General features: G+C 39.6%; 1 protein-coding gene across 7 annotated transcripts in view; it reads left to right on the forward strand.

Moving 5' to 3' along the window:
* Positions 1-24,289, forward strand: part of Utrn (utrophin) — a 504,577-nt gene that overhangs the window by 236,295 nt on the left and 243,993 nt on the right. For all 7 annotated transcript variants that reach the window (XM_087911817.1, XM_087911819.1, XM_087911818.1 and 4 more), the window contains 4 exons: positions 4,665-4,870; positions 7,546-7,663; positions 11,264-11,469; positions 13,903-14,057. In XM_087911817.1, coding sequence (XP_087767943.1) covers positions 4,665-4,870; positions 7,546-7,663; positions 11,264-11,469; positions 13,903-14,057 — 685 coding nt within the window. The remainder of the gene's footprint in view (positions 1-4,664; positions 4,871-7,545; positions 7,664-11,263; positions 11,470-13,902; positions 14,058-24,289) is intronic.

Genomic DNA, 24,289 nt, shown 5'->3' on the forward strand with positions numbered 1-24,289 from the left:
GTCAGATTTCAGATGTGATTAACCCTGGTTACTCAGTTCTCTTTGCCAGTTGCTCCTGGAGATTTTCTTACCTTTGTTCATTGCTCCGCACGTCTCTCCCCACCTCTCCCACCAACTCCACGGCCCACCTACTGCCTCCAACCTGTGGTCACCTTTCCATTTGTTCCTCTTCACCTCCTCTTTCTCCTTTTCTCTTTTGTCTTCTGAGAATTCAAAACATAATGTGCTCACTTCTTGATGTCAAGACTTGTGTATGACTCAGGGTGGATTCTGTATTGCTGATTTTTCCCAGCACCTTGCATTAGAAATCCCTGTAGCCCAGTTGGTTTTCTTGATTCATATCTCAAACACTTGAACTGACATTTTGCTGATTCAAAAAAAATATGCAGCTTTAATTCCAGGAACATAAAGAAAAAATTTGCTGCACGGTATGCAGCTGTAAATTTTTATCTTTTTTTAAAAGCATCATTATGACAGACGAGCAGGGAAAATGTATATATACTTAGCTGTATAAAAGACTGGCAGTAAAACCTCTTTACAGCAGGCTTGTTTTCCTTAGGACAGTCGTCCCCAGAACAGCTCTGTGACCTGAAGCCAGTCTCAGTGTGACTTTTCTTCCATACAATATTTTTGCTTTTTAAAAATTCTGTAGTTTTTAAATGATGTGTCTGTGTGTGTTTCTGTGTTATGTGTACATGGGTACAGGTGCCTGAAGAGGCCAGAAGGGGCTGGATTCTCTGGAGTTGGAACGACTGACCGTTGGGAGCTTTCCCTGGTAGATGCTGAAACTGAGCTTGGCTCTCCTGCAAGAGCAATATGCGCTCTTAACTGCTGAGCCATCTCTCCAGTCCCTACTCAGTATTTTAGCTTAGTGTTTTTTTTTTTTCCTAAAATCATATTACAAGTAAAATGAACTGTTTTTAAAATAAATAATTCAAGAAACTTTCAGTTCATTGACAGTGTTGTACAAGCTCCTCCTCTATGCAGCTCCAAAATACTTTATTCTGAAGTTAAGAGTTCTTGGCCCCTGAGCAGCTTCTCAACCCTCTCCCCACCAACTCTCAGCCTCTGGTATCCATCAGTGTGCATGCCATTTCTATGGATGGTCCATCATGAATATCTCATGTAAATGGAATGATATGTTTCTTTTATTTAGCATAAGAAGTTTCAAAATAGTTGGTTATCAATTTGCTTAAAATAGCAATAATTAATCTGTTATACTTCAACAAAACATATGCTGGATTTTGGGGATCCAGTCTGTTTGGACGCTCGCCTTCCTGGACCTGGAGGGAGGGGGAGGGAGCTGGAGCTTCCCACAGGGCAGGAAACCCTGACTGCCCTGGGGGACGGAGGGGAAGGAGGGGGGGAGCGGGGGGAGTGGGAGGGTGTTGGGAGGGGGGGCGGAAATGGAAACTTTTATAATTTAATAAAATTTACTAAAAAAAAAACAAAAAAAACATAGTTTTATAATATCTACATCAACTATGTTTGGAAGCAAGATGAAAATTAAGAAATTGACATTGTTTACCTTTTATAATCTCCTAAGCATCTGGTTCTGCAGGTGACAGCTAGGTTCTCATTTATGCTTCTGGGTTTGGTCTGTAGTGATGCTGTAGAGTCTAACCGCAGCGAAGTGCCATTGTCAACCGCAGTGATGCGCCATTGTGTGCCTGGCAGAGCAATTAAAGCAAATGACTCTGGTGGCGGTGGCCACAGTGGTGGTGCTAGTGGTGGGTTTGGTGACGGTGGTATAACCAGCAGTCAGATATCTTGTACAAGGCATAAAAAGGCCAGATCTTTTCAACTGTCCATTCCCAGCCTGTGACCCACCTACTTTGTTGCTCTGTGACTGCAAAGTATTTTGCTTTAATTCGTACTTTCTCAGTTTTCATGTTGAACTGATTTTTTTGTTGTCCCTGTAGTGGGTTATCTGCTGCCTTGTCCAGGACTTTAAAGCATGAAAATGTTTTGTTTACTAATTACTTTCGTGTGCATAGCAAATGCCTTCTCTCTTAGTCTTTGAGAGATTTTTTTTAATTTAAATTTAAATTTTATGTGCATTGGTGTTTTGCCTGCATGTATGTCTGTATAAGGATGCCAGATCTCCTAGAACTGGAGTTACAGACAGTTGTGAACTGCCTTGTGAGTGCTGGGAATTGGACCTGGGTCCTCTGGAAGAGCAATCAGTGCTCTTAACCACTGAACCATCTCTCCAGTCCCCAGTGATTTTTAAAATACCTGTTTGTAGTGCTTGTCTCAGAATTTTAGATCTTTAATAGTATGTTAATAGTTTTAGTAGCTTTGCCTGTCTTTGTGAGTGTGTGTGTGTGTGTGTGTGTGTTCTCTGGAATCAAATATATTCTTTTGCATCTTAATTCCTTGATTTCAGTGCAACTGATTTCCCTTTATGCACATGAAGTTAAATTCTGTCACATTTTTTCCCCGTGCTAGCTACCAGGTAGCACTGTTTGCTGAACAATAAATTTTTCAACACCCGTCTGGAATGTTGTCACTTCCAAGGTCAGGTGTCTTTGCCCCCTGTGCCTTGTGGCTCTTCAATCCTGTTCATTCATTGAATTTTTGAGTTTATTATATAGGGAAATGGTTACCATTGGTCAAAAGTACAGTTAAATAGCTGGCAGGTCATGTTTCCTTGCACAAATATTTCTTTTAAGACTTAGTGCGTGTGCGTGTGTGTGTGTGTGTGTGTGTGTGTTTCTTATTGTGCAACTAGACATTTCATCTATGATTTTGCCAAACTGTGTACATACCAGTTGGGATTTTATTAGAATTGTACTAAATTTAAAGTAGGTTCAAGGTAGATGTAGGTATTATTTTAACTACATCTCATATTGACACTTGAGCAATGTAACTGTTAACTTCTCTCCATTAAGAAACAGAAACAAGGGACTGGAGAAATGGCTTAGTGGTTAAGAACACTGATTGTTTTTCCAGAGTATCTGGTTCAATTCCCAGCACCCACATGGCAGCTCACAACCGTCTGTAGCCCAGTCCCTGGGGTATCTTATGGTCTTTTCTGGCTTCTGTGGGCATCAGGCACACACATGATAGACATATATCCAGGTAAAACATCCATACACATGTCAAAAACATTCATACACATAACATAAATAAAAAACAAAGCAAAAATCCCAAAACAAAGAGTAAGAGCCATTTATCAAATCTTTGGAGGAGACAAGAGGTTCATACTTGACTTTTGGGAGGCTATGTGAGATCATTCTGCAGGTAATAGTGCTTCCTATGAAATGTGAGAAATGACTCCTAAAAGCCACCCTGGCACCTCCACACACACACAGACAACAACAGTAAATAAAATAAAAAAGTCCTAAGAGGACTGCATTCCCCGTGCCCACCCCACCAAAAGATTTATGATTTTATTTTCATCTGGTTGTTAGGATTTAAGTGTTTACAAAGCAGGAGTTAGGGAGGAAGGGCAAGAGAGACGACATACACACTTCAGAAACAAAATCGAACTAACCAAAAGCCAGGCAATTGCCTTGCTTTCTTTCAGAGACAAGCAGTTATCCTTTCATCCAAATTGGTAAGGAGACAGATTTAAAAAAAACAAACAAATCCACAGTTACTTAGTATACCACATTTGGTTCAGAAGCATAAAAATACTTTTATTACTAATTAAGATAATGGATGCAGGTGTGCATTTGTGTCTACCAAGATGGAGCCTTGTTGGCATAGATGTAGGATATTCAACTAATTGCTGGATATGTAAATTCTGTTTGGCCAGGAGATGAAATGTTGTCTGATCCAGTAATTCTACGTTGGAAAATCTCTACTAAGGTAGAGGATGAAAATGTGGAAACACTATACACAAAAAGACTTTCCCTTCAGACCCTTTGTTAAAGAACAGATTTCAGGACATGTCTACACGTCCAGCTGAATGGAAGCATGTTGTAAAAGTCAGTGAACACATGCGTATATTCTCATATAGGTATTCATGTAACAGTTCATTAAGAATGAGATACACAGTCCAGGTGTGGTATTGCAGGCCTTTTATTCTAGAATGCAAAAGGCAGAGTAAGGTGGATCTCTATGAGTTTGAGGCCAACTGGTCTACATAAAGAGTTCTATGCTAGCTAGAGCTACACTTTGAGACCCTGTGTCAGAGAGACAGAGAGACAGAGAGACAGAGAGGCAGAGAGAGAGAGAGAGAGAGAGAGAGAGAGAGAGAGAGAGAGGGAGAGAGAGAGAGAGAGAGAGAGAGAGAGAGAGAAAGAGAGAGAATACGAAATATGCACATGTGATAACATTAAATGAAAAAGAATAGAAAGATTAGAAATAAATTTGGCTTTATAATTGAATAAGATATCTTGACCCAAGGAAATCACGCTTCTAATTTTGTCATGCTTTGTATGTTTATTTGCTGGTTTGGTTTGCTGTTAGTATTAATGATATGTGCATTATTGATGGCCTGGAACTTTGTGAGGCTCTATATTGTATTGGATGTGTGGCTATCAAATAAATACACGTGGTTGTTTCAAGTTGTGCCATTCCAACATGAAAAATAAGAACTTCTTAGAGAAACAAGATTTGACTTAAATACATACACATGTATGCATGCCAGTGCTTACATATCACAGCCATCACATCCTGTTGACTATTTCTGTTTTGTTACATCCTTATTTCAGCTCACCCCAACGTCCAAAAGGTGGTGCTAGTATCATCTGCTTCGGATATGCCTTTGCGAGCCCCAGAGATCTCAGTTCCCGCTGATCTGGATAAAACCATCACAGAGCTGGCCGACTGGCTGGTATTGATCGATCAAATGCTGAAGTCCAACATTGTCACTGTGGGAGACGTGGAAGAGATCAATAAGACAGTTTCCCGGATGAAAGTAGGTGCAGAAGGGAAAGGCTTGCTAAGGCAAAGGCAACCCCCTCACCTTGGATCTCATTTGTTCATCCTAAATTCTGAGGAAAGGAGATTTAAAATATTCCTTCTCTGCCAGGCAGGGCTAACTCCAAAGAGAAAACTTTTCTTCTCTTAGCTCATGTTGGTCAAACAGAACTGAGGACTCAGTGTAAAACTCCAATACTGTTGCCATACAGCTGGGCATAGCATAACTGTAAACTGCTCTTCCATTTAATGCCCAGTATAGTTAGTATAGGATAATTTCTAAAAGTATGCTTTTCTTTCTGATTTTATAAGTTCATTTACTTCTGACCTTATATATATATAGTCTTCTTATGTATATATATATAGTCTTCTTAGAAATGAATGTCTTCTGATTATATATATATATTCATTAAGAGAAAAAAATACACATATATGTATATTTTTTTTCTCTTAATAAATATTGGCCACCAAGCAGAAACTTGGAAAATTGTTTTTCCATATTTAGTAGATTATTTTTATAGAGCAACACTGAAAGGAATATTCTAAATAGAAGAAATACACAATAAAATAATAGCTATTCCTAACATTTATTAAATGCTTAACATGTAATGAACATTTTCTTATTTTGCATATATTATCTCGTAACAATTTGGTGAGATAGGCCCTGATTTATTCCCATGTCACCAAGAGCTCCATGTGTCTAAGACTGTGGTTCTCGATACGTGGGTTGCGACTCCTCTTATATTTCACAGTGGTTGCATATTATTTATTTACATCAAGATTCATCATAGTATCTAAATGGCAATTATGAAGAAACAACAGTAATAATTTTATGGTTGGGTTGTAACTGCAGCATGAGGAACTGTATTAAAAAGTTTGCAGCATCGGAAAGGTTGAGAGCCTCTGCTCTAAGAGGTCAAGGATGTGAACACATCAAACAGATGAGCTCTGGCAAAGAAGTTTCTAACAAGTGTCACAAGGGTTGTCAGCCACCTGTTAGAGGAGACGGGCTGCGGAGTGGGTGGGATGCTTCTATAGCCATGCAATGGAGGTGGGATTTTGAGATATAATGTGAATGCCATTGTGCATCGCAGACAGACAGCTTAGGTTCGATAGGGAACTTTATCAATTTTTTGTTGTTGTTGTTTTTTGTTTTTCTTTTTAAAATATTTTTTATGGTCTGTTTAACTTTATTTTTTCTTATATGCATTGGTGTGAAGGTGTCAGATCCCCTCCAACTGGATCTCCAGACAGTTGTGAGCTGCCATGTGGGTGCTGGGAATTGAACCCAGCTCCTCTGTAAGAGCAGTAAGTGCTCTTAACCACTGAGTCATCTCTCCAGTCCCCCTTTATCAACGTTTTGTGCAAGAATTTTTTTTTCTAGGAAGTGATGCTTTGGAAAGCAACTTAATTCTTTGAGGAGGGGCTCGCAAAGCTGCGTGAAGCCCTGTGGACTCTAAGAGTCCATAAGCAGTTGGCAAGCATCACTCCCCATTTCTTTTTGTTTTCTGAATTGTGGCTGGGAGTCGCTGATAACAATGCTTTGCTTTAGTAGAAGGTGAGAATGGATGGCAGGCAAGAGATGCTTAAATCAAGGAAAAGAGCCCTTCGTGAGGGGCTGAGTTGATGCTGTTTCCAAACAGAGGAAATGGAAAGGAGGAAAGTGGAGCACAAATGAGCATTTGAATAACTTAGTTTTGAATTGGTTGTGCCGAGGGAAGGAAGTTGGCAGTCTTCGTAGAATCAAGCCCTGGGATCTGGATGTGAAGTGTGAGTCATTACTTTGGGAGTGCTTGTCCCTGGAGGAGCAAGTGAGACCTACAGACTTAGTGAGCTCATAGCAAGATGGCTGGGCAAATCCTTTCATATGCTGTTTGTACTGCGAGTTGTGTTTTCTAATCTTTATGGTATTTATTAGCTCCATAATTAAAATAGACTCTTCCTGGAATTCTTAGTCCCTGTCTTATTTATCAACTAAGACACATAGTCCATGAAAAAGGGGTGGCTCATTTTATAGTTGATTCATTTGCAGTTATAGTTGATTCATTTGCAGATACTGTAACTATTGCTTTTCTAGTGAGCTGCTTTCATCTTTATAGGGTGGTGCTTCTCAACTTTCCCACTGCTGAGACTCTTTAATACAGTTCCTCACATTGTGGTGACCCCAACCATAAAATTATTTTTTGTTGCAACTTCATAACAAAATAGCTATTTTACTGCTGTTATGAATCATAATATACATGTTTTTGGAGATAGAGGTTTGCCATAGGGGTCATGACCCACAGGTTGAGAACTGCTGTTTGGGGGGGGTGGTCCTTGTGTGTATTCACATCTGATATAGAACAGGGACACAAGGAGTCAGCAGCAATAATCGCTAATGTTTTCAGAGCATTTTCAGGGAGTGGTCCTTGATTTAATTTCCTAGGACTTGATGTAACTGAGCAAAATGGGGAGAGTAGATGCCCCTCCTGGTTACTCTGTTGCTTCATAGAAGGTCTGAGATTTGAATTCAAGACTTGTGACTTCAGATCAAGTCCTCTTCCTCTGATGCATTGCTGATGCTTGGTTGCCTCTGAGAGAAGAAAACTTACAACCACTACCTCTAAACTTGTTTGCACCGTTAGGGACTTGGTGTGTGCTGCCTTAATCCCCCTTGATCTTGTCTCTTGCCAGATCACAAAGGCTGATTTAGAACAGCGCCATCCTCAGCTTGATTATGTATTTACATTGGCACAAAATTTGAAAAACAAAGCTTCCAGTTCAGACGTGAGAACTGCAATCACAGAAAAACGTAAGTTGAAAAAAATAAACCATATATTCTATAGAATATCAGCCGCTCTACTTAATGTTCACACACATCTTCAAAGATTACTCTGCTGGAGATTGTTATTTGGTAATTGATACTCTTCCTTTAGGAGGAAGTAGTTCTCTCTCTCTCTCTCTCTTTTCATATTTTGAAAGCCTCCACATACCTCTCTTCTGAACTCTTACACATTTGATCAGCTGGAACACGGCTAGCCAAGCTCCTAGTCACACAAATCCATTCTGCCATTTCTCTCCACTCACTGAAGCTAGGTATTACCATTTCTTCTAAACATCCCTCAGAATTCACTCCATACATGCTTTGGGATTGGCCTTATGTGGGGTTGCCTTAGTTAACAGGATAATTAAACAACCAATAAAATGAATAGAAAAAAATATTTACAGAGAAATGTCCCTGTTTGGAGTTAGTGGTTGAGTTAAGGTTCCTATGTTTGTTTGACACACAGAACCAAGTCTGGATTCTCAGGAATGGTGTCTGGTGGTCTTCATTTTCTTTTTCCTCAGTCCCTGTGCTCTGCAGATCCCTGCCAGCTCTGGATCATGTTCAAAGCTCCTGGCACTTCTGCCCATTTCCTTCTATTCACACTTTGTCTGTTTTTTGTTTTGTTTTTGTTTTTGTTTTTGTTTGTTTCTATTTTGATCTCTTTTCTGCCAGAGAAATTACTCAGCATCTAACATGTCACCCACTTCATGACGCCTGCCCACTCACCGGTGTTCCCTAGTGGACCCTGTTTCTCCTCTTTAGTTCCTGCAACAGCCTCGTTCCCCATTAATCTACTGTAGATCTCTTAGCTCCTTTCATTTTCTCTCCCATGCGCAGACTGGGCCTTTGGGCCTCCCATTAGGTGGACCATCAAAACTCAAGAAATCCGTGTGAGAATATCAACTGAGTAAGCAAAGTTGAGTTTTTCTTGAGGGAAGGAAGTCAGCTATAGGCGTGGTGGCTGCTTTCTGTTTCAGAATCAATGGAGCAGTGTGGTTACTAAAGGAGATGATGGGCTCTTTCAGTTACTCATTTCTACTCAAAGAAACACTTTGTGTCATGTTTCCTGAGTTTGTTCATTGATTGATTATGGATCTTGTACAATGGGGGACTCGGGAAGGATTTGTCCTCCCTCTCTTCGTAGGAGATCTCTGTTCCTGGCCCCAAACCCTTTCCAGCAGCCTTCCAGTTTGCTTTGTGAGCATCATTTTATCAGGATTTACTTTAACAGATCTTTTTAAAAGCACAAATTGGACTCAAACTTGCCTTTAATTTATAATTATGCCACCTCCACTTCCTGGCCTCTAGGGCTGCTGGCTGGCATCACTTTGTTAAGCTTCCATAGTGTTGGTGAGTGAGCCTAGGACTTTGTGCATGCTAAGAAAGTGCTCTCTTGGCTGTGCTAGAGCCCATCTCTCATCGTCATCATCATCATCATCATCATCATCATTATTATTATTATTTCCATCTTCCCTCCCCTATTTATTTCTGTCTCTGATCTCTATCTCCTCCTTCCTCTCCTTCTCCTCATCTCTCCCCCACTTACCCCCTCTCCCAACTAGTCTTCATCGTTACTTACTGTATGTGAAGAGCCCTTATCAGCTTGTGTGTCACTAATAGTAACTCATGTTCACTGTTTACAGTGAATAATGGAATTTGTTCGATACTTTATCTTGTATTTGTTCACATTAATGAGCTGTATCAGTAATAGAATTGGCAATAAGTACTTTGTGTGAGTTTTTAACCGAAAATTAGAGTATCACCATAGCTTTATCTTCCCGACCCTTGAGTTAAAACCTTCAGTAATTTCTGTACATCATTAAAACAACATAACATAAGAAGTATCTCGTTGGATAATTTTTAAAAATTATAACTCATTGAGCAGTTTCATAGAGTCTATGACATGAAAGTCCTTCAGCCTTGTGAACAACTCTACGCCGATAGTATGTACAGCATGTAAATACGTGCACCAAGGGTATGCTGGTACCTGTGGAGGATACAGTGGGGTGCTGGATCTCCTAGAGGGAGTAAGAGGTGGTTGGGAGCCTCCATGTGGGTTTTGGGAGCCGAACCTGGTTCTTTTGCAGGAGCAGCAACTGCCGAGCCATCACTCCAGCTCCCCGGCTGGAGTCCTGTCTTGGAGTTAAGTTTTTTTCTTGGGCTTTATCTTTTCAGCCCTTGCAGTTTTCTCCCACCCAGAGCATCACTGACCCTCGCGTTTGCCCTCTGTGGGCTGATATATAGAACTTTTGTTTATTGATGTTTCAGCTCGCCATCATGAACTTGCCCTGTAGTAATGAACCAAAAGTTTAAATTTCCATAAATCTTTCTTTTTTTAGATCCATGATTTAAAAATAAAAACAAAAAGAAAGGAGACAATAGAGTAGTATTCTTGGAGAGGGAAAGGAGAGAAGGTAAGGAAAAAAGACACAGAGACAGATTCAGAGGAAGCAGGAGTGGGAGAAAGAGGAGAAATAGTAGTGGGGATAGGAAGGTAAAAAGCCAGCATGAAATTTTATGACTGTGACCTCACAGGTATGCAGAATTTGCAATTTCTTCATTCTCAGTATTTCTGTTGAGCTTGAAAATATAAAAAATATTACCTGCCAGAAAGCCCTCATGCCCGAGCAGAACAAATATAAAAAGTGCTCTTTCCTGAGAGACTCCACTGTAGGCAGATGGAGATTGTGCCTCTGTGCTAAGGTTTTATCATAGAGCACCATTAGGTATTGCATTGTCAAACCAAATTACGTGACTACATAAACTAAGAAACTGTCTTTAATTTTTATTAGTTTGGCAGATATTTTTGTTATTAGATGATTAGCACATTAATATTAATAGTATTCAAGTTCCCCACCCCCCAGGAGTATTTTTAGAAAAATGTCTGTATGAGGTGTCACAGGCCTTTATCAGCTACTTGAGATACTGAGGCAGGGGAATTACAAGTTCAAGGTTAGACTAGGAAATACACGCAGGCTCTGACTTTCATAGATAAAGCAATTTAGAAGAGGTGTAGATGTAGCCCAGTGGTGAAGTTTTCATTGTGTGTGAAACACCCTGGGTTTGAGCCCAGCACTGATGAAAGGAAAATAGGTGAGTTGGGCCTGGTGACTTGTGCTAATAATCTCAGCACTGAGGAAGCTGAGTCAGTAGAATCTCAAGTTGGAGCCAACGTGGGTTACAAAGCCATCTATCTGTCTGTCTGTCTATCTATCTATCTATCTATCTATCTATCTATCTATCTATCTATCTATCTATTTTATCTATGTATTTATATAGCATACTACAATGTATAATGTGTTATTATACATTGCACATATTTGCTGTGCCATCTTTCCAGCCTCTTTCTTGTATGTATGTATGTATGTATGTATGTATTTATCTAGTTGGATAGCATGACTAACTATATAATATATAATAATATATACATAAAATTGTGGCAGGCACACTTTAGAGCCCCTTTAAGATGTGTTTCTCACGTTGCCCTCTGTCTGTTTCTAGACCTATTCACGACAAACTTAGAACCAGTTATTTTCCTCCCCCTGAAAGTCACTTCTGAGAGTTTCTTTTTATTCTGCTCCCCAGTGGAAAAGGTGAAGACCCAGTGGGAGAGCACACAGCATGGGGTGGAGCTGAGGAGGCAGCAGCTGGAGGACATGGTGGTGGACAGCCTGCAATGGGATGACCACAGGGAAGAGACCGAAGAGCTCATGAGAAAATATGAGGCTCGCTTCTACATGCTCCAGCAGGCCCGGCGCGATCCACTGAGCAAACAAGTTTCTGATAATCAAGTAAGATTCATTGCATAATTTTTGGTGGTGTCATTTGTTGGGATTACTTTTTTTATATTGTTAACTATATATGGCCTCTCATATTTTCCCATGTTCTTAGACATACATGTTGAGATGTATAGGGACTGAATCACAAAATTTTTGTTCTTTAGGGAAACTGTCTAAAAATATGGCAAACAGAAACACACTTTTGTGCAGTTGGAGCCATAATTAACACTTATAAAAAAAACCCATTCATTGACCTTTTTTTTTCTTACTCTGGAGATTATTTCATTTAACTATTTCTGTAGTGTGCAAGTCAGGTCATAAGTAAGTATGGTTTCTCTAATGTCTGTATTTTATCAGTAGCAGCAACTAGTGATCAATTTTGTGATCAACTTCATTATAGTGTTGAGAATATTAAACATTTGTGGTTTAAGGCATGTCATTTAAAATTTTCTACTACAATCATAGAACATTTCTTGTGTTGGACGTGGGGTTACAGTTTAGTGTAACATTGTATTTTCTTTTCAGATAGCCTGAAAAGAAATGTGTGTTTAGGAAGAACATAGTAATCTAGAAAATGTGGGAAACAAATTGAAAACCTGCAAATAATGCTTTAAATCTCTATACATGAGCACATCTCATGGGTATAATTTAAAATCCAACGGGCCAACTCTATTAGTTTCTGAATTACTCTGTATGCTTATGGTTCTTGTTCATTGTCCTAAAGAATAGCAGAACTTTTGTACATATGACTAGAGGAATCCAATTAAAAAACGGTCACCAGTGTTCTCATCCTCATACCCAGAATGCACTTGGCCTTCACATCTTCAATATCCATGCCTACAGATTTTAAACTGAATACATACAGTTTTTTTTGTTAGCTTGCCATTATTCTGCATTATTGTGACATTATTGCATTATTATCACAACTGATTATGAAGCACTGATATTGTTTTAAGCCATTGGTTCTCAACCTTCCTAATGCTGTGACCCTTTAATACAGTTCCTCATGTTATGGTGACCCCCAGCCATAAGATTATTTTTGTTGCTGCTTCATAACTGTAATTTTGCTACTGTTATGAATAGTGATGTAAATATCTGATCTGCAACCCCTGTGAAAGGGTCATTAGATGCCACCCAAAGGGATCACAGACCACAGGGTGAGAACCACTGTTTTAAGCAATACTAGTAACTTCCAGGAGATTTGCTGTATACTGGAGGATGGACACAGGTTTTTGTGCACTCGGTGTGCCGTGTAATCTAAGGGGCGCTTGTAGATTTGGTACCCATAGAGGGGGAGGGTTTGGGAGCAGTCTTTCACAGGTACTGTGCACTGGTGCTCTGCTACCTGAGTGAACAATGTGTATGTGTTTCTTCTGAAACCTTAAGGTGGATTTTTATTTTTACGATGGCTACAAAAAACATTGCAGGCACATTCAGCTGTCATTTTGGATTTCCTGGAAGTGTCTTGATTGATTGAGAGACTCTTTCTAGGGTTGAGAAACTGTGCTGGGAGCTGCTGCCTGTGGTACGCTAAGTGTCTGTGATGACATTTAGGCAAATGCCTAACAAATCTTGATCCATTCGAACTGTTGTCTTTGCGAACACTCAGAGTGATCTAGGTGTAAAGGACAGGGTAATCAAAGGGTAAGGGGCAGTGTGATTCAGGGGTATGGGGCAGAGTGATCCAAGGGTAAGAGGCAGAGTGATCCAAGGTTAAGGTACAGAGTGATCCAGGAGCAAGGAACAGAGGATTTCCACCATGGTACTTGCTGACGTATCTCAAAACACATAGAGAACTCAGCTTATTCTAATATGATTCATGTTTTCTGACAATCCGCGATACAACAACAACAAAAAAATGAAAATGTCAAATGGCTTGAGGAAGTCAGAATGAAGTCAAATGGTTCATCTTTTCCTATCCTGTACTCTGTACCTGATTTCTGAGGCAACTTCTCTTTTAAAGATTTATTTTAATTACTTTTCAAGTATGTGTTGGGGAGGGTGGGCATGCGCTCTTGAGTGTAGGTGGCTGTGGAGGTCAAAAGAGAGTGTCCCCCGGACGCTGGAGTTCCAGGCAATTTTGAGCTGACCCAGTGTGGGTGCTAGGACCAAACTTAGTTTAGGTCTTTAAAGAACAGTGCATGCAGAGCCAGCTTTTCAACCCCTTCTCAGGCATTTTCTTCCTTCCTTCCTTCCTTCCTTCCTTCCTTCCTTCCTTCCTTCCTTCCTTCCTTCCTTCTTTCCTTCCTTCCTTTCTTTCTTCTGCTACTCTAAAATTAGTCTGATTCAATTCAAAATAATTAAACTTGAGAGTTTGTCCTCTTTTGCTTTCTTCTTGTGATTTTGTGTCTAAAATGTGCTAAAACTCCCCAGGAACACCAGCGTTGTTTAGTACTAGTTTCTGAGTGACAAGTACTAACAGCTATGCCTCAACTTACACCTTAGCTGTTGCTTCAAGAACTGGGTTCCGGTGATGGTGTCATCATGGCGTTTGATAACGTCCTGCAGAAACTTCTGGAAGAATACAGTAGTGATGACACAAGGAATGTGAAAGAAACCACTGAGTACTTGAAAACATCGTGGGTCAATCTCAAACAAAGGTAACTTGAAAACCTTTGCAGGAGCATGTGCATTCCTTACTTGAGAATCCAATTTCCTTGACTTTCTCATGGAAACAGACTAAATATGCTAATTATTAGAAGTGTATTTTACTATTTTTTTCTACTTTTAAATTATGATGAACAAAGTACACATTATTATACAGTGTGTGTATTTGTATATGTTCTTGAAATCATGCAATGCATTTTTCTTTAAATAAATCTTGCTAGTAATTTTTTTAAAAATTATGCCACTTTGTATTATTTAGAATACATTTTGCAGTTCTCTGGTATGGAACACAGGTAGTTGTAACTACTTCAGGCTGATATTAGTATTAATTGCTACTATAATAGTGTGTGATATTTTGCTGGGACATCCTCAGATGAGGAGCAGACACCTGGATTTACCCCCTGACCTCTGAAATAATCTATGTGCAGAGTTTTGGTTAATTTATTGTCCCCCCCCCCCATCCTTGTTGTCTAGGCAGAGTGCCTAGAACAACCTGAAACAGCATGTGCTTATAAGAGAGATTCATCTTGTAGGGGGTGAGAAAGCATAAGCAGTAGTTAGTATTTTTTCTGATCGCATGTTTATGTTTGTCATCGGTTAAAAAGTATTTATTTTATCATACTGGCAGTGCCTGTATATAAGTAAAATTATGGCTTTTCAAACATATTTTCTAGGCTGTTATAATTTTCTGAAAATAATTTTAATATCAAACCATGCTTATTTTGCAGTGGATAAAGTTGATATTAGAATGCTTTGTGATGTAGTTATTTCAATAATTTCTTGGTAACTCAACATGGAAGAACTTTTGTCTCTAGATTTCTCTCTCTCTCTCTGTGTGTGTGTGTGTGTGTGTGTGTGTGTGTGTGTGTATACTCATGGGTGCTCCTGCATTGGTGTAGAGGTCAGAACACAATGTGGAGAAGTCGGTTCTCTCAATCTACCACGTGTGTTCTGAAAACTGAACTCGGGGTTTTAGGCCTGGTGCAAAGCACTGAACCCACCTAGTTGGACTTCTAGATGTCATTTTTAATTAGATTTTATAGTGGTTCTGCAAACTCCATGGAGAAGATTATAAAGGAAGAGCATGAGCATGCATGTGTGTTAGACTATGATGGGAGAACATGAACATGTGTGTATGTTAGACTACAAGAGGAGAGCATGGTCATGCATGTGTGTTAGACTACAAGGGAAAACATGAGCATGCGTGTATGTTATACTACAAGGCGAGAACATGAACATGAATGTGAGTTCGACTCTGAGAGAGAGCACGGGCATGCACGTGTGTTAGATATATACCGGATTGATACCTTGACAAACACACACCTCTGTGAAAAGTTGAAGCTGAATGGCTGTAATCTTGGTAACTTTAGCAGCATAGTGTTTTCACACTATGACACATGGTTTGGATGCTCTCGTAACTAAGATAGGGAGGAAGGTGAACTGAAAATAGCAGTGAGTGAGATAATCCTTAAACTGTTTTATCTGTGACCAGAAATTTCATGAGTAAGAAACATCTTTGCTTTTATTATAAATAACCGCCCCCCTTCACGCACACAAAAAGGTGACCACTCACTTTGGTATGTGCAGTCTGCTTTGTTTACGGCTTTTCTTGCCTTTACTTTGTAGATATCTTCAGACAACCCACAGCTGCAGTGAAATTAGATGGAGGAGGCTATTAAATATGAATTATGTTCCAAGGTCATCTTTCCTTCCTCAAAGTGGAGATGGCCGCAGAACCCCAGTTTTGTTGTAGTTGCAAGGATTGGTTCTACTTTATTCTCATTCTATTATTTTAGAAATAAGAAGACACATTAGTATTTAGTCATGGTTTAGAGAATAATGGTATTTATACTGTTGGGAAAATACAGCAAAACTGTAGCTCAGAGGTTCCTTCCTTAGTGACGGCTAGGGCTTCTATATTGAAGTTCTGTGTGTTTCAAATCTTTATCCTAAATCGACATCTCTCGGGATATATAAACCTTTCCCTACTTTCTCAAGAAAGGTAGGAGGTTATATTAGCCTTCTTTGGGGTTCTTGACATTGTAGTTATAAAGATAGACTGAGAGGTTTCACATTAACTTTAGCCCAGTGTATTTTGATTTCTAATATTATCTTCCAGAAGATGCTCCCCTACCCTGAAATTTTAATTAATTAGTTAATGAATTATTTCGGAGGCAGAGTCTTACTAATGTAACTAAACTTGCTGGTGTAGCTCGGACTAGGATCAAACTTGCCGTCTTCCCTCACCAGCTTTGAAGTTTTAACAGCGGAGTGTATTTCATGCACTGAAGCTTTAGAGTCAGACTGAAAAGGAGTAAGTTTTTCTACCCCCGCTCTGGGGTTAGACCCACTTACCACCTCCTTTGAGAACTGGTGGGCTAACCTCACACTCAACACGTTCAATGAAGTTAAATGCTATGTTCAGAGTCACGCAGAAAAGACAAATGATCCTTGTTAAGACTGAAGGGCGGCAGTACTACCCATGCTCTCCGTTCTGAAGCATGGGTGGAAATTTTAAGGAGTTACACTCTCTTGGGAGTGTCCTCCATGGTGTCAGTGCGTAGATTAGGGTGTCTTCTCATTGTCTTTCCCTGTAGTAAGCACTACACACCAACACCACTCTCCTGTAAGTCTCCCAGAAGTCTTAAGAGACCGGAAGAGTCTTAATCAGCATTACATTGGCAGTAAATGGAAGCACAGAGATGGTAAACAGTTTCTCAGGGTCACCCGTTCAACACAACTGGGATTAGAATTCGGGCTTTTTTGCTTATCCAGCCAGGCGTTTTCTTTAGCAAGAGCTTAATTTTTCTTCTTTGTTATCAGAATGTCAGCTATTGCTAGTGAACGCTCGCTCTGTGCCCTGGCTCCTCAGATCTGTCTGTGATTCTATTTACTGCTTCTTATCTGCTCTGTGTGTAGAGAGCAGATGAGATGAAAGATATGAGAGCATCTGTGGCTGATAGCGCAACCTCTGGCTCAGAACTGTGCCACTCCGATGGCCCCCGACAGGCTTTTGTCGTCGCTTCCTCTCCCTTCGCAGCTGTATTCTGAATACATATCATTGTCAGTAGAATTCTGCAGAAGTGAAGGGTGTTGCGCTTGCATATGCAATAATGTTAGTGACTGTACCGTGTGAAGTTTATTCTCTGCTTTCAGTAGCGATGTTTGGTATGAATTGAAATCGACCATCCACACTTAAAGGCCCTCATTCCTTTATCTTCAGTGTCAAAATCCCAATAACATAAAGCTGTCCTTTGATGTGTGGGTCTTCCTTCCTTCCTTCCTTCCTTCCTTCCTTCCTTCCTTCCTTCCTTCCTTCCTTCCTTCCTTCCTTCCTTTCTTGACAGTATTTCTTATAGTCTTTATGTAGCTCAGTGTGAATAGCTTCCTAGCAGTATTAATATGTTCGATTGCTTCCCTTAACCTCCCTGAAGATAATCTGTGATATAGATACATTCATTTTCTAATGCACAAAGATTCTTAGGGGTTTTTTTTTTGCTTTGCTTTTTAATGGCAGTTCTCTAATTATCTATTGCAAATTTAGATAGTTGAAGTGTGTTTGTACAAAGCTAAGTATCCTTTATCTGAAATGCTTGGGACTAGATGTGGTTTGGATATGGAGACATGTAGGACAGATATAGGAGATGACGCTCAAATCTAAACATGAAATTTAGTGTAGCATGTGTGAGGTCTTGTATTCTTCCAGCACTGTAATTAATTAATTAATAAAACTTCATATGTACCTTGTACTTGTTACCTGAAGGTAATTTATATAACGGGTCAAGTAGTTTTAAGTAATGAAACAGAATTTTCCACTGTGGCATCATGTTTCCACTGTGGCATATATATACACACATTTAGATTTCAAAGCATTTTAGGATTTGGTTTAGTAATAGTCAATTTTTAGCAAATTCTGGAGTGTAGATGCCTAATTTGGGTCTGAATGGTGTTTATCTCTACTTTCAGGCTCTGTGTAGATAAAATAACATTTTATGTGTGTGTATATACAGATACATATATGCATATATGTGTGTATATATATTGACATATATAGGCATGTATTTGAATATACATAGAATTATCCATGCTGAAGGATTATAAAGGGAATCAGGTATTGTAACTATGGAATCTCTCCTTGTCCTTACCCCACAAGGTCCTGTTCTCCTCTGCTTATTTTAAGGCATTTCCAGGATGGTATGGGGGAGCAGAGAGCCCAGGGTGAGGTATCTGACAGTCCTTGGTTAAAGTCCCACCATAAGCATCTGCCATCTACCCTGAGCAAAGCCTATGTCATCTCACTGACTTTCGCTTTCCCTGGCTCTAAGGCAGAGACCATGTCTGATGCATAGGACTACTGTGAGATCAAAAGTCACATATAAAAGTTTTCGGTGTCTGGTCTATTCTCCAAAATACGTCATTTAGATTCCTGCCATGCTACTGTGTCTTACTTGCAAGCTCTCACATGTTGTGTGCTTTGTGTGGTTGATGTGCAGAAAGTGAAGTCTGTAGCTGCTTGTTTGTCATTCTGAATGGTTTCTACTGATCCTAATGATAAAGTGCTGGATTATCTGCTTTAATGGATGCATTAGTGATGCACTCAGTCTTTATTAGTAGATGAAACTTCTCTAAAAATCCAATTATCTTGGTTAGTGAAATCATCATACTTGCTTAATTTATGTTGTAGTCAAGTGCTTTGTGCTAAAGCACAAATCTAACAATCCTGGGAAGAAAAGGGTAGAAAACTTTAAAGTCTGCTATTTGATGGGAGAAACCCTGCCTATGATGAGCAGAATAACTTTATGTTCTTCTTTTGAGATGATACTGCTTTTTTCATTCATACGCTTGGACTAGATGTAGTTACAAGGATTGGCAGACATTTTATGAACTCTGAAAATTGAGTCTATGGGCTAGGGATGTAGCTCTGTTGTTAGAGGGCTTGTCTAGCATGTATAGAGCCCTGGGTTCGATTCTCAAGTGCTACATAAATTGGGTATGACAGCCATCACCTGTAACCTTAGTACTCAAGAAATTGGGGCAAGGACATCAGGGAATCAAGGACATCCTCCTTTACACAGGGAGTTTGAGGCAGTCTGGAATATATGAGACTCAGAAATAAAAAGATTGAATTTGTTAGTCCACGATTGCTTTCCCAGTGTGTTTTGTTGCATATCCCAAAGCTTCCATTTCATTTCCCTTTCTCAGTTAGTGCTTGCTTATTATCTCTGTAAATTAAGTATAAAGGATGCATTCTTTCCAAGCATGGATTGCTCTTTAGTTTGGCCAATACCTTTTAAGAGTGGTCATTGAAAGATATCATATTGGGGTTACTACCTATACCTAACTTTGGTAAGGCTCAACCACTGAGCTCATAAAATGAGCAACTGTCACACTCAAGTGTAGGTAGGTTTTTCCTTCCTGGTTGTTCACCAATACGAGGTTCAGAAATTTGGATCAATCAACTTGTTTTATCATCTTGGAAGATGACTTCTTTCCTTCTAACCACCTTTAGTTTTCAACCTGTTTCTTTTACTAGAATTTAGAGAAGTGTAAAATGTATATTCCTCTATATCTCTTCTATCCTGTTATTTAATATTCCATGTATTATTTTTCTGCCCTAGAACTGGCAAAGCCTTCATGAGCACCATTTGTGGTGCATGCTGAGATCCCTCCTATGTTCACTTTCAATCAGACTTCTACATGCAGACATTTTTCTCAGTTCTGTATCAAATACGCTAGAGGGCTAATGGGCACAGTCTTTGTCTTTTCCTTCATTTGCGTTTTTATTCCTGCAGTGAATTAATCATTTAATTATAGAACTATTCATTAGCCTCTAGCTGGCCAGACACTATGAGAGTCCCAGAGAAACCACCTTAACTATATTATATATTAGTACCTGCCTCCATAAACCTTATATTCTATAAGGGAAACCATGTAGTATAGGTGAAGTTGGGGGGCCCAATAATTATAGGAGGTTGTTTGAGAGTGATATATAAAGTCAGTGATGCAGTGTATGGACAGGACTTAGGAAACTTGGGTAAACATAATAAAGTCAACATCAGAGGTGATACTGGAACTACTTCTGGGGGTTAAGAAAAGCGGAAGAAAGTGTCAGAGAAAACAACAGCTGTAAAAGTCACTGGGCCTGAGATGTGAGGGGAGGGGGGCAGGGGGCATATATGAAGGTTGTAAGTCACAGGATTTCGTTGGCATGAGTGCAATGGGAAGCTCTTGGGGTACCAAGTACGGGAGCGACACTGTTTGTATTGATGAAAATTTAGTCTGTGTGAGTCTCACTTTGAGACTAGTTCACTGGCGTAAAGGAATGATTGTGAAGAGCAGAAAGGAAGTGACTGCTGGGTCTAGTTTAGAAATGGGGACAGTGCTGGCTGTTGTGATCCAGCCATGGCTACTGTCGGCTCCACCTGTGCTTTGGACATTGCTTTGGTGAATGAGCTTTGTGATTTGATACAGTGGGAATAATAAAAGAGTGAATTTTATAACAGATATTGATCCCTGAACTGGAGACAATGTAGGCTTGGGAAGGAAACCAATATGGAGGCGAGAGATTACAAAAAAGTTAGTAGAAACAATTTTTGAGATGTTTTCTATAAGGAGGAGTGGCCAGATTGCACAGGAACAGGGACGAATGGAAGACGTGGTAATTCTGTGCTCAAGCATCCCAGCTTCCGTGAAGGTCAGATGAGGGCTTGACCTGAGGGGACTGAGGCACAGGGGAGGTGCCTGTACAGTGGGAGCTCTGGGGCTTGATGGGAGATGCCTTTGGAAGGTAGACTGGGACATGTTGGGGAAGGTATGGAATGGTAGAATACTGGTTGATTAATGAAGACAAACATGAGTAGTGATCTAGTTTAAATAAATAAATAAATGAGTAATAAAAAATGTAGGGAGACACAACTTCTCATGGAAGTGTCTGGGCTCTCTCTCTCTCTCTCCCCCTCTCTCTCTTCCCCCCCCCTCTCCCTCTCTCTCTCTCCCATTGGCAATATCAGCTCCAGGTGGAAGCAGCTGCTCTGGTGTGTTAACTATGCATCATGAGTTGGAGGCAGGGGCTCTTCAGCCTTTTAAGTGGTCTAGTATTAGTATCTTAGCATACAGTCTCCTCGAGTCCCACAGAATGAATTTTGAAATGTTTTAGGACTCAGTCTCTGTGTAGCATGGACCGGTCCCTGGAAGGGCACGGGGTATTTCAACAATGCTCACTGTTCACTTTGAGAGCTCTTTCTCCCACAGTTAGTATTTCAGAAAAATGTTAATTTTGTTTTCAAGGGAATAAAACCTTAAGAAATCACTTGGCTCTAAGTGTTCTACCTGCCACTCAGGATGGTTCCACCATTTTCTACTCGGAAAGAGATGTATACATTTCAGTCTTATACTACCGCAGAGGTCATCTTTTAAAACCTCAAAATTAGCAACACACAACTGTGGCTTTCCTAAACATGCCTGCTTTTTGAAAGAAAGACCCATAGGTGTCAGAATATTCTCTTTGACCAATTATGAGCAATACATACCCTTCCTTGTACAGTATATAACCTTTTATAGCTTCAAAATATCAAATATTGCCTAACATCTTTAGAATGACATTTCCAAAAGCCTGCTATGTGGGTGGCCATATTTTATGTTACAAAATGGCTATCGGCTTATTTTATAGACCAGCACAGTGAGTTTTATTGCAGATATCATGTGAAAGCTAAGAGTTGATATTTTAGAAAATCCTAGTTCCCTTTAATATCAACTACCACAAGCATATCACCTATGGATGTCCTCCCAGCTTCTATGTGAAGCTATTTCTATTTCCTTTGTGTCTTATAGTCACTTCTTCCTTTTGTTTGAAGCATAAAAATATTTTAGCTAAATTCCCCTTTTGTAGACTTCAAATGTTATCTTACATGTTTTCAGCCTATTCTTTTTTTTTATTATTTTGTAGGCTTACAGAGTTAGATTTTTAAAAAGTCCCTGCCTTTGTCTTCCAAACAGATATTTCCTAAAGTTCAAACCTTTCTTCTGGTCATAATGTACTCCTTCCTTTATATCCACTCAACTCTTTCTCAGGATTTCCTCTACTTCTTTCTGATCATATTTGAGACTCAGCAAATTGAGAGTTGGAATGAGGACCTGAACTCGATTTCCCTGAACCTATGTTTCTAAAAAAAGGAAAAATAGCCAGACATGGCGGTGTGTACCTGTAATCCCGGGGCTGGGAGGCAGATAGATTCCCGGGGCTCAGTTGCTAGCCAGGGTAGCTTACATAGCAAGTTCCAGGCGTCTGTCAGACTGTGTCAAAAACCAAAAAAGTAGATGGTATCTCAGGAATGACATCAGAGTTTGTCCTTTAGCTTCTGCACACACATGTGCATCTGTGCACACACACACACACACACACACACATATGTTCCCTGGGCACCTGATGAATTTGAGTCCAGTACTACAAGGGGTCTAAGAGCCCTGGGATTGATGGATCCATGCCGAGGCCTCCCAGCCTCTTTGCTGTCTGTACTCTCACCAGTAACAATCCATGGACAAGTAGAGACTCCTTAACGCTGTGGAATCTGTAGCAAGCATGGGGGCAGCAATGGATGAACTCCTGCCTTAGCTTCTACCATCTTAGCAATGGATTACACAGTTTGAACAGAACCCCCGGAGTGTCTGCAATGACTCTCACTCACCTGCAGCCCAAGCACTTCATTTTAAGGATGGAACACAATAAATCAAGGATTTTAAATGTTTTACCTTAAGCCATGTCCCTGGTAAATGACAGAGGAGGCAAAATTAGGTTCTTCTGAGGGTAGCCTACAAGGTGTATTAAAGGTAATTTCTTAGCTTGTCTGGTTAATTGTGTGTATATAGTTCTGAACCTCTAATTTTCATCTTATTTTTCTTATGATGAATCACCTATAGTTCCTTGAAAATGGATAAATGATTTTTATAATACCCAGTATACCACACTAGCATTGGATCTAATTTTAGAAGTAGAAATTTAATAAACTAGAAGGGACTTAACTGAGCTGCATTCTACTAGAAATTTTATATAAATTATATTAACTTCAAAAATCAGAACACAAAGTGACATATGTATGCGAACTGTGATAATTGGTTTTTGGTTACAGGAATCAGGACGGTGCATGCAGTAGGCAAGCACTCTACCCCCGAGCTTATCCTCCACTGTGATTCATTATAATAACATAAAATCATTTAGACTTCTATAAACAGAGTTTAAATTTCAGCGTTCTTTGTTATATTTAAAAAGTTTTTTATGCGTATGTGTGGTATATGCCTGTGTGTGTGTGTATGTGTGTGTGTCTGTGTGTGTGTGTGTGTGTGTCCCATCTATGTTCATGTGGATTCCAGAGGAAAATGTCAGAAGTCTTCCTGTATTGTTCTCTGTCTTATTGCCTTGAGGCAGGGTCTCACAGAACCTTTGTTTCTTTTGTTTTATCTGAAGTTAATATTTATGTTGGTTTTGAATGTGTAATTTTCTTGTTCCTCTTTCTAATTTCTTCTTGCATCTTTTCAGTAATGCAACAGTGTAATTTTCTACAAAGTTTACCATGTTGAGCAATCTGTCACTTCTAATATCTTTGCCTTGAAGGCATCTCTCTGGCAGCCATGTTTTTTGAGCCTGTTTGTATCCACCATACTGAGTATGTCTATTCTTTTTTTCTCAATGTGTAATTTCTTTCTTGGATCGCATGGTTTGATTTTCCTTTTTTAAGTTTTGTTAACACAGCATTTTCAGAACAGTCAGAATGGCCACACACTCTCTTCTCTCTGATCCCCTTTCTCATCATCAAAGAGCCCCTTGATATTTTCTGGAGTTGGGAATCTCGTTTCTTTGGTTCTAGAATCTTCCTCCTTCATAAAATGTAAAGTTTTATGTAGTCTCTAACTTGCAGTCTCCAGGAAAATTGTGCTTGGGAACAAATCTCAAAGGCATATTATGACCAGATGGATAGCTTGTGAATGCCTTATTGGGCATTAAGGACTCAAAGGAATGTGGAACTATAGAAACCTATTTCTGCCTATAGGTTATAGAGTAAGTGACAGATAAGAAATCTCTATATATTGTAAAAGTGTAGTGTGAGATTTGTTCAGAATCTAAGAACCTTTCTAGAGCACACGTGATTATTTTCGATATAAAGTGGCTCACTGACCTTTTATAAACCCAGAGTGAGGAAACTGGAATAGTCTAGTAGGCACAGGCTCTAAG

The sequence above is a fragment of the Myodes glareolus genome, chromosome 1, assembly GCF_982192425.1.
Source record: "Myodes glareolus chromosome 1, mMyoGla1.1, whole genome shotgun sequence".
Lineage (NCBI taxonomy): Eukaryota > Metazoa > Chordata > Mammalia > Rodentia > Cricetidae > Myodes > Myodes glareolus.